The sequence below is a fragment of the Necator americanus genome, chromosome X (assembly GCF_031761385.1).
Source record: "Necator americanus strain Aroian chromosome X, whole genome shotgun sequence".
Classification (NCBI taxonomy): Eukaryota; Metazoa; Nematoda; class Chromadorea; order Rhabditida; family Ancylostomatidae; genus Necator; species Necator americanus.
The window spans coordinates 5,181,157-5,192,698 of record NC_087376.1 but is presented as its reverse complement, the minus strand read 5'-3'; the positions used below and the strand labels follow the sequence as shown (position 1 = coordinate 5,192,698).

The window sequence follows — 11,542 nt, the reverse complement described above, 5'->3', positions numbered from 1 at the left end:
TTTAATCGTCGAAACAGGACTACTTAAATATAAAATTAGAGGGAAAAAAATACGATGGTGTCCGGTAACTGGTGCTGCGACTGTGATCTTTGTTTTCGGGGAGAAGGAAAAGTGAGCGATCGTTTATAAGATCATTTGATAATGAAGTGAACGACAACACAGATTCCTCCCATTAAAGGGAGATGATAAAATTTTCCATTCTAGTTTTGATTTGAACCCTTTTCTGATAGAAAAAAGTTAACGTTATTTCAATTTGAAGATCATACAACTGTCTGAGACCGGCACAGAGTTGCCAAATAGAATTCAAAATTTTGAAAATGTTATCCTGTAGCGTTATCACAATGTCGTCTGTCCATAGTCCACTATTTGAACATGTGACCTATTTTTGGAGAATGTTACAAGTAAGCAATAAGTATTAAGCGCAACGAAGTTAGTTGACAACATGAGGATTTCGTTCCCTCAGATTCCGGATCTGAATATCTCTATGGAGAATTTCGAACAGCTACATACAAACGAATCCATTATAAAATGATGTAAGAATGACGCGAATTAGTAGTAATGGAATTATCAGCAAGTTCCAGTGTAAACAGGATGATTCGATGTGGTAGGTAGAGGGCAGTTACTACACTACGAATGAAGAAAGAGAACGCCTACGACGGTATCGTAAATTCGTGAACGCAACGCATTACGGATACGATTTTATTGCCAAGATTTCATCTATATGGTATAATGATTGCGATGTAAACACGTAACAAATACGTAGTGGAATCGAAACCCGTTTTCTGAGATGTTGCAAAACCGCCGACCGTCGCCCAGAATTCGACCGATATCTTTCGGAAGAGTCGCATCGCTTCGCTTAAACATGACACCTCAAAATGACAGCATTACGGTGGCGGTGACATCGCGAAATGACAATTGAAATCTTAATTAGTCGATCTAGATGGGTGTGGTCGAATCCGAAGGAAAAGAAAAAGAAGATAATAGAGAAATATTCTTTAAAAAAGCAATAAAGTTGAACATATGGAAATTCCAATAACCGCATTTTAAAATCATTTTCGGATTATTGGATTTCAAAGAGGCACGTTTTCAGAGATGAGTTAATTTGTTTTTCATGTCCGGCTTTGACGGTGATGTATCAGTGTTTTCTATACTATTATATATTATCTATTTATACTAAACAGGTTTTCCAACTAACCATTTTAGCACATGTAACCAGGAATTTGTTCGCTTATCATTAAATTCAAAACTGAATGTAAAGATAGTTCTCTTGTTTTTTTTCCCGCTAGATGAGTCTGGAAAAAGGAAACGAAAGAGGTAAAAGGAGAAATAGGTGAAATAGAAGAGTTACTAATCGCGGCTAATAATTGTTGATAAGGGATTATTTCGCCTGAAGAAAAAAATGCGTAAATGAAGCTACTCATTTCTAAAATATATTTCTCATTCTTACGAATAAAGAACAGGATTTGTTGGAAAACAAAAAAAAAGGATTTTTTTCCTAAAGATAAGTAGGATAGACACATTCGCAGGAGAAGTTGTGTAATTTTTGTAAAAATTGCCTCCAAATATTGCAAAGAAACTGTAAATGCTCGAAAAGATTATTTACTACTGTATTGTATTGTATTACTACTTATTAATTTACTCTTATTTATTACTTTACGATTACTTAACTGCTGATGAAAACTTGCTTTGTCCTTGTAAAATATTTCATCGTTTACCTTCTTTGACTCTTCCTGCTTGCTCTTTTACCTCGTCGCTTTTCTCTTTATTTCATCCCTTAGCGGAGTTATTTCTTAAAGTTTATGTTGCTTGTGTATTCGGAGGATTTAACTTTTGATAAAAAGTTTATTTCTTTTTTCCAAGAGATACTGTTGCTACCCCTACAAATAAATGAGTATTTTTTTCTTTACAGTGCCTTAAACAAACAATAAACCCGAAATTTGCCTAAAATAAAGTTATTTTTTTCGGAAACTTGCTACAAATCTGATTTTTTCCATTTCTGCGGTTTTCTTGCAACGTTCATCATCTTTGTTGATTAGAATCAGCTAACTTGAATGAAATACCATACGACAATAAAAAAAATTGACTGTGTACAATTTGAGAGCTCAAAATTGGTAGCCTTCATGTTGTTTTTGAATAAATTTTAAATTTCTACAGATTTCTGTGTCTGCTATGTTCCGCACTCTGGACGTTTTTTTTCCAGATGTCTGCTCTCTTACACTAATCATCTGCACATGAAATGTAATGGGTGATGTGTAGGAGAACATGTGTGGCATCTTCACACCCGTCAAAATTTCTTTGTGATGTCCTGTGCTGGTGCATTTTTAAAACTTCCCCTACTCTCTTATCCTTCTACTAGAAAAAATCTTATATTTTGATAAAGAATAGTAGCTAAATTGACCTCATTCAACTCTTTTACTACTACACAAGCTCCATATCCATTGTTTTTATATCTTATTTTTTATTTGGAATTTTCAGCAATTCTTAACAAATTCTGTATTAGTACGCTTGAGTAATCCCTGAAAATGCATAATCCCAGTAGCTCTTAGCTCTTTATCTTAACGTTTTGTAATATTTTGAGAGAAAGAAAGTTTAATAATAGCAAAAATAATAACGAAAATACAAAGTTACATCAAAAAAATTAAAGAGGGAACCACATTCAACTTGCAAGCATAGATAGCCATTTTTAATATTCGCTTGAGATATGGTATCCAGAGTAAGAGAGTAAGACAGTACTAAGTAATGAACTGTAAATCCTATTTTTTATTTACATTTCATTTATTTTTGTTTTATTTTATACGTAATTTTTCCTGTAGTCATTTTCTTTTCTGGATAAGTCTATAAAAATGATATGAATGTATGCATGGCGCTACACATCTTTAACTTTGTAAAAATTGCGAGTCTAATCCGTAAAATCCTTGAATGGTGCTGTCAACATGATTATCATTTCTAGGATTTTAACCGATGTAGCACTTCTGGATTAATGAACTCTGCGTTATACTCGGATCGTCTCACTTGATTGTGTGCTGAGGACTTTTCCTTTGAATCTCACTCGTTGTAGAATGGAATCGGAAGCGATAAAGTAGGTGAATCCATGAGAGCCGAAGCCTGAAAGTTTAAGTTCTTAAGATGCACGCTTTTCCGCATTATTCTAATAATAATGAGTACTTCTTGAATGATTCAACCGCTTGTTTTACAATGTATCCGGTAATTTGTCGCATACACATGGATTGTAAAAATACTTTACAACAATTCGATTGCACGGATATGTTACAGTATGCTTCTCATTACGTTTGGAGTACACTTTTCGATATGCATGTTCCTATACCCATGTGTTGTAAGATCCAGAGACTCTTACAATAAGATCATAACTCTTATTTTTTAGAATCCAGATTTATTTAAAAATACATGATATCACGGTCATGTGACGATTGAAAGCAAAGCTTTGCTCACTTTCTTCCCCGAAAAGGTTCGCTGGTTTATGGTGTCAAGGACATACAAATCCTAGAATCCTGGTGCTTCTTGTTTCGTTTATGTTGATCACTTAATTAATCAATTATCCTTACATAGAATACATAGAAAGCTTATCTTTCTTTAGAAAGATGAAAACTACGAAATATTAAGTATAAAAACATAATATATTAATAAATAATTATAACATAAATAATAAAATAAATATAATTAATTATATATAAACTAAATATAATCAATTAATCAATTATATATAATTATATGTAAATTTAAATATATAAATAATAATATAATAATGAATATAAGATTTACAAGTAATTAAATTTACTACAAATTAATAAGATTGTAACACGCAAAGTTTGAGGATTTAAAGTTTCAAATGTGTTACTAGTACGTATAGAACCAGCTGTAGTCCTATTTTACTACAATCCTCTCGTTAGTGCTTTTTTTTCTCTTTCAAATTGACAGCAACAGGTGCCAGCTAAAAGTAGAAGGTTTAGGAGTGCTTGAGTGGATCATTTCTTGTGCACACTGCTGTCACACCGTAAAATTCCTTAGTTCTTAACACGTGAAAAGTAATAGTTACAAACTGTTAAAATGAACTATTCATAAGAAATTGAGGATAGCTGTACATATACGCAAGAAATCTACACAAACGTTTGTCGCACGTTTACTCACGCGCATCAAAGTTCACATCGCATTTTCATACATAGTTGTGAGTTATTCGTAATTTATTCCCTAATTGTGAGGAAAAAAAAGTGTGCCAGTAGAAAGTTGATAAAAATTTCCATTTAGCCATACTTTATCGCATTCACCCTTACGCGGATATTTTGGTTTAACCGAGTTACCAAAAAAAAAATTACTACAGTCAAGCTGAAACATGTTCCAACCCTGTCACACATCCGTGTAGCTTGTTGTCCTTATTGGCATGAATGCATCAACTTCCTTGAAGCATTCCAAAACGCATACAAAGAAGACATTTCTCTTCACAACAATGACATAAAAGATTCCTGTTAGTGAATCATTCGAATGCTGAATTGATTCATTTCTCCTATTTTTCATCCAGAAAATTTCCATGTTTCACTCAGAAGGCGATAGTTTTATCCACAATGTGATCACAAGAACTGCAAAGTGAACAGTAAATCACGGCTAAATTGCTTACTCTAAAATTTTATCTATCCAAATAAATATTAAATTAATAATTGCTATATAGAAAAGTTTACGAGTTTCACTATTGAGTATACAATTCGTTGTCCTCGAACTTCCCGTGGATTCGTGAGAAGCGTAAAGCAAAGATGCAAAGCAGAGAACTCTGCACCTTTTATTAATATTATTTTTTTTACGTATTTTTACTCTTTTTCTGTGTGACTGTCACTTTACAATACTCAATAATTATTTCCTTCTCAAATGTCCTATCTTGATTATCGCCGATTATCCTAGAAATTCCATCTTATCAATCCTTCCATACTATGGAAAAGAGCACAGTTAACAATATGCTCTTGTTTTGTATGTTTCTAAAAACGTGATGTCAAATAGCATAAAATTAAATGAAGCCATGATACGCTAATGGTACCTGTGTTGGTTCAAATATGTTGCCCTATTCTGGAAAGGTAGAAAGTCCATCAATCCACAGAACGTCGCTGCAACAGTTCATGGGGAATCATTTTGAAATCTACCGAGCTTTCCACTAAATCTTCTTGGTAGCGAATTTTAGAAGTATTATTCGAAGTACTGTGCTGATTACTGATTTTCAATATTTTTTTTGTTGTGCTACCCATTCTCACTTCTTTTGCTAGGCATTTTAGCTTTTCAGGATAATATACTTCCGTCAATCCAAGTTTTTTCGCCTATTCTCAATTCATCTTCATGTCTCGCACTCTCTTGCGGCTTATAGCGCAGATACACAAATATTTATTTATTTATATACAGCGTTGAGCTCACTGGCTAGAAATATAGCTTCAAAAATTCAAATAATTAGCTATTATTTCTTTCAGCAAAGAAAGTTTGGACTTCGAATTATATTTCTGAGTTAAATCCTCGTGCACGGTTTTAATTTTGGGAATGTTTTTTTTTTTCTAATTTTAAATACGTACGTTATACTGTCATTTCCTATTCATTAGTCTTTGTGTCTTACTTTGCCAGCTTTTTTTTTCAAAGTATTCTATCGTAAGAAAATTGGAAGTGATAAAAAATAGTGGTGCAACGTGGCAGACCGTTTCCACTCAATCATGTTTTCTAAAGATTCATAGTGCACAATCGTGGTCGCTATGAATGATGGATTACATGTTGTAGACCAGTTTCCGTAACAATAATGAGGATTTGACGTTGAATGAACTTTTCGTCGCTAGCCATTTCTCATTTAACCTGAAATTTCTTTACTTTTTAACAATTTTACGGTATTCTTTCAATTGAAAACAATGTTTACGTAAAATGAAAAGGAATGGAATTTGATTGATACTTGTCTTGCACATCCACCATTTCGTATCTTTTCACCTATCCCCATCTAGAGGTTTCCTTATTTCTTATTTGTCTCCTTAATTGTTTTGGATGAGGTTCAGTAAAGAGATGTCCTTCCTCGACATCCTAGAAAAATCTTGCTGTATGTTTTCTCGGATAACTGGAAAGAATAGGATTCGCTTGCAATGATTTCCGATGATTCTTTGTTGTGAAAAAGTAGTTGCTGCGAGACGATTATTAATAAGACTAATAACAGAAATAATTTGCGGTGGCGGGATGTTTTGTTTGTGATTCGAGCAATACGCTTCGTAGTGAAACAAAACAATCGAGGCGACATTTGTCCCATATGTGCCGTTTCATCGTTTTCTTACAACAATTTTTGCCGTTTTTCTTCCGGTCAGATTTCAAGATCGACTGAAAAGATTACTTTAGATCTATGAAAATGAAATGATTCTCGGCAACATTTACGTATGTTCGTCGATTTTTTTTTTTCAAATGTATACGGATACATAGGAAAAGAGAGCTTTCATTAGTGACTCAGCAAAATTTCCCCCACGTAAGGGTAATGTGAAGGAATCGCCGAGGAAAATGGAAATTGCATCGGAAATAAATTACGTTTATCATGTAGAGTTTGATGTGTCATCGTAAGTGTGTAAAAAATTGTCATCTCTAAAATCTCCCACGTTTTGTTCGCTATATTTGAAGTGATGTTTGGAACACGATTGAATAATTAACAGCAGCACTTTGAACTGATTAACGGAAGTAATTATTTCCGGATTTAAAAAAAAAACTGCGATCTTGACCTCATAAGTAAGTGAACAGCGAATTATTGTTCCTTCGAGGTAAAAAAAAAACGAAAGAAGGACATTTTCCCCCCACTAGTCAAATTTACAAGAGACAGCTTCATCGGTTATTTCAATTCTGGTTTTCAATTACTGTTTTCTGTAGTGATATAGTTTTTTTAAGCCTCGTTATTTTCTTTCAGGAGGAAACTAGTATTTAGTACTACTAAGTATAGTTAATAACTGGTATTTAGTAATTAGTATTTATTTAGTACTAATAGAAAAAGTATTTTTTTCCCTATTCCCATTATTTAGGATAAACTTGATGGAATTTCGCCCTGGAAGGGTATCCTTAAACTCTTAAGGCTATTTTGAGTGTTTATTTTGAGTGTTTATTTTTTGTTGTGGAAACATGAGTGTTCCACGATCTTAACAAATTCCTACTAGCTCAGTCTCAGATCTGGTTACACCAAAGTCGGAATGACGCGTTGTATACGGAGGGCACCGGACGGCACCAGATTGTCGGGACCTATGTGGCCACCAGCTGCGTTCGCTACGAGCGCTTACGTGAATAGAACTCAATCACTCATACATATATTCGATTATTTGGTTATAGCAGAATTTCTATGTCATCAATAGATTGTTTATACAAATTCCACGGTCGCTGTAACTCCATTAAGTGTAAAACAAACATTGTCCTGCAACAATCAGTAAAGTGCAAGTGCATAAACTGTCCCCCCCCCTCCCCCACCGAATGCTTTTTTTTTAATGACGAGTAAAGATAACACACACACAGTCCTCTTCGCTGCAGATTTCAGAGAGCGTTAAGGTGTTGATCCTCTTGGATCTGACATGTTTTTTTTTTTCGGAGAGTTTTTTTTTCGGAGTCAAGGGTTCTATAGCTTATTTTGAACCTCTCATTTCTCATAGGTATCTTAATGTTTCATTTCAATACCGAATAGTTACGTCATTGTTCTTTCATTTACTTAAATTCGCTAACGTTTAGAAAGACCAGTTCCTTTTTTGTTCTGAGAAAACAATGAGAAATGCTGATTTTCGTTGAGAAACTCGTAGAAATTATGACTTAAACGGTTACTATTTGTACTCTTCATATCTCGTCGTTTAATGGGGACATTTCCTGTTCCGAACTTTCCCTCTTATCCTCTCCTCCCGATGTCCGACGTTATCCAATCATCCCACTCTGTGATTACTACTGCATATTACAGTCCCACATCATTACAATACATTAAACTACTATTTATTGCCAGCCTCTCTAGGTAAATTAATTAAGGATGTAAGGATGAAACTGGCGTTGACTTGCAATTCCTACTGACTTGAATTATAGGACTTTAAAAGTGTGTACAGATCAGCTGATTCCAATTCCTTTTTTCTTTTTATTTTCTATTCTACTAACTTTATTCTATTTCTTTTCTATTAACGTCTAACTGAATTGTTCTGGAAGTACAAACATTTCAATCATCTATCTTGATAAGAATCGTTTCCGGTGTAAAATGAAGTTCAGTTGTTCTATCCGTACTCCTTTCAGGGTTAACCCTATAAGTCCTTCCGTAGCACTTGAATTACAAAAATAACGTCCTCAACGGGGAAAATCTTGCCTCGAAATTGAGTGGAAGTGCAAGCGTTGCCGCCAGCTGCCCATCGTCTCCCGTGCAGCGTCGCTCGAATCCGCGTATCCGGGTCCGCGTCGTAGTAGGCTTCCTTTACCTGGCCGAGATCCAGAGTCAACTTACGCCAAGCATAAAGTGTATGAGTGCAGCGCCGTAGTTGCGCGAGTGACTCAGCGGACTCCGTCACAAAGTGCACGCAATCAATCGCCGTCGATCGAGAGAGTGGCATTAGTTAGGCGGTAGTCTTCCAGAACTCTTTGCCACATGCGTTTTTTTTTGTGCTCGGAATCCTTCTGCTCATCTCCCTTTTCCCTCAACGCCTCATGTTGTAACAGTTGGCGAGTGGAGGAGCAGCCTGGCCGAGATAGACGACGTATCGCGATTTCCCCTTTATGACCCGAGCGCCTCCTCCACTAGCAAATGACCTGTGGGGTCAGGTTACGCGGCTGATCACAGTGCAAGTGCAGTTCCACTAGCAGAAAAGCCGACATACGTGCGCTTCCTCCGGATAACCACATGCGATGAATGCGGTCCTGGATGCACACTTCTTACCTGTGCCAACATCTGGCGATCTCTGGAAAACTGACCTTCATCGTGCCAATAATTGCCGTCAGAAGAAGCGACGATTTTTCGCACTGAGTGGTCCCGCTTCGCACCTGCTTGTGCGTGCCATTTCACGTCGCACCTTAGTCAGCACGTTTGGCTGAGGCTTCGTTGCGCCAACAGGCCTGGCCACGTTCCAATCGCTGTTCTATGGATTGGAACCTCTCGATTTATGACCTCATCTGATCCGAGGCGCCACTTCTGGCCGCCGTCCAACATGCTATCGTACTCACTTATTGTATTCGCAATTCTGTTATCTGTCAGCTTCTCTGCGTTCTCTCTGTCTACCACACTGTTACGTTCGTTATCTTTTCGGTCGACTTGCGGTTGCCTTCGATTGTTGAGAAGGTCACCCATAATACCTCTACGTAGAGCACCCGGATTTTTTGTACCTCTTTGAGGTATGAGTAGCGCCCATTGAAGATAATCAGACATAATGCAGACACTACTCTCTCAGAAAGGTTTTTATAGAGAATGTTCCATTCAACGTTGATACCGGTGTAACTTCAGCGTTGGATGGTGTTTACAGTCCTATTTCTCGTTGAACGAGATGTTTACGACAATATTGCCACGAATAATATTTCATGGTTACAAATTTACAGAGATTCGCCACTTTTACGATGAGAATCAATCAAAAGAGAAAAAGAATGGAAAGGGCGAGAATTTATGGGGAAGCTTAGTCTGCAAATTCGACTTGTCGGGTCCTGTTTCTCATTGCTCGTGTTACATAGTACGAGCTATGTATGCGATAGCGTTAGTGATTGCCAAAGCCATGATTCATCCGTTGGCTTTTATGGTGTGTACACGGATTTGCAGCCGATCCTGCTGCTAAATGTAATGATCTTTAATCGAACGATGGACCTCATGCTACCTCATGTGCAGCTCATCTGCGTTGTATTTGTTTATTCCTCGATCGTACGGATGCCCTCATCGTCGCACTACCTCCACTCTTTCAATTCGCAGATGTGCCGAGTTTTTCAAGCGGCACGTAGCTCACTAAATTCTCTGTTGTGCAAGAACGACTACAGCTGCACTGTTTTTCCCGTGCCAACGTCTTCATTCAGTAGTGCGGTCGTTGTTCGGCTGCACAACGTTGACGAGCACGTGCTGCTTCAACCACGTCCATCGACGACGACGAGACGAACGTGGACATCACCGCCACGGCACCACATCGACACCACAGGCGTCCGCCGCCCACACAGGGTCCATCTTTAGTGTGCGTAATCGCTCGTTGCCAGCAATAATGTGGGTCATTCTTGTGTTTGCCCTCGTCTCTGCCTCACATTCGTTGCTGAGAGCACCTTCTATGTGCTCTGTTGACTTTTACGCTGTTCCTTAGCATGCCAAAGCCAATATTGATCAATGGTCTTATCATCATCAACATTAAGTTGTGTTCGATCGTTAGAAGGACCAAGCACTTCACCGGTTGTACGCTGTTCTTGCTCTCCAACACATTCGCTTCGTCCCCACATTCTTATAAGCTCATCTCGAATGTTTTTTTTTCCGCTACGAGACACGCACGATCACTTTTTTTTTCGGTCGGTTTTTTTTTCTGGCCTCCTCTCAAGTGTTCATTGTTTTATTCGTCGGCGGAAATTTCAAAGGTTCCTCAATTGTTGCTTAATCTTACTAATCAAATAAAATGGATCTTATTTGATTGCATTTTTATGTTTGCGATTTTCGTGTGTTATCAAACTATTTTTCTAAAAATATAGTTTTTTATAATTCAATTTCTCCCTGCTGAATTTTACCATGCACTTTTGTTTGCTGTGGATTGCGCTGTTCAAAAGATTGCTGTTTCATTTTCCATAAAAAAGGTTATATGTCTAGGTGAGGGAATTCGAAAAGGTGTTTTTATGAAGCGGCGTAATATGTTTCCATATTCAGAATTTGATTGAATATCAAATAATATAAATATTAATAGTATTCTCTCAAACAAATTATCCCATCTTTGTGTCCCGATAGTGTTCTAGAAGTATTGTGGATCGACGAGAGATGATCGTAATCCATAGATCGAACATTTAGGATTCATTACTGCTTGAATTTTCATTACAACGATTTTCTGCATTTCACTTACGATATTATTAGTCAAATATTAACTGTGATAAATTCCAGGAAACTTCAGATTTTTTTTTTAAAGGATTGAATTTAGCCTTCATTTGAAATGTTTGTATTTTTAATTTCATTAATCTCGAATTTTACTGTATTATATTCACCTTAAAACATAGGAGATATTATTTATACTACTTTTACTGTTAAAAAGTGAAAAAATTACTTTTACTATGTTAGGGAAGAAAGTAGATCAATATCGTTTCTTGTTCGATTTTTCATCTTTTGCCCACTAGATTGTGACCGAATCTTACTTCTCGTTCGATCATCCCTGGTCATTATGCTACATCCTGAAATGAAAAGAATGCGCTGTCAATTTGTTTTTCACCCTCAGTACTCTATACTTCTTTTCGAGCGCTTCACATGGTTTTCTTTCGCTACAAATCCTGAACTTTTGTGACATCTGTATTTGTTTCGTTTTTTTTCCATGGTCGTTTCAGTCGTGTCGCCACTTTCCATTGCTGTGTTCTTTTCCCTTTTGGCTGGATAGCGTCA

At 36.6% G+C, this 11,542-nt stretch overlaps 2 protein-coding genes across 2 annotated transcripts; both read right to left on the bottom strand.

Annotated features, from left to right (window-relative positions):
- Positions 1-8,179: 8,179 nt before the first annotated feature.
- RB195_021523 (uncharacterized protein) lies at positions 8,180-9,295 on the bottom strand (the record flags this gene model as incomplete). The annotated part of the gene is made up of 3 exons (XM_064208311.1): positions 8,180-8,261; positions 8,324-8,432; positions 9,172-9,295. 3 exons carry the CDS (start codon positions 9,293-9,295, stop codon positions 8,180-8,182), a joined length of 315 nt encoding a protein of 104 aa, XP_064064192.1.
- A 703-nt stretch (positions 9,296-9,998) lies between these two features.
- On the bottom strand, positions 9,999-10,410 carry RB195_021522 (uncharacterized protein; the record flags this gene model as incomplete). Its single annotated transcript, XM_064208310.1, has 2 exons — positions 9,999-10,147; positions 10,266-10,410. The coding sequence occupies 2 exons, from the start codon at positions 10,408-10,410 to the stop codon at positions 9,999-10,001; spliced, it is 294 nt and encodes a 97-aa protein (XP_064064191.1).
- Positions 10,411-11,542: the final 1,132 nt, after the last annotated feature.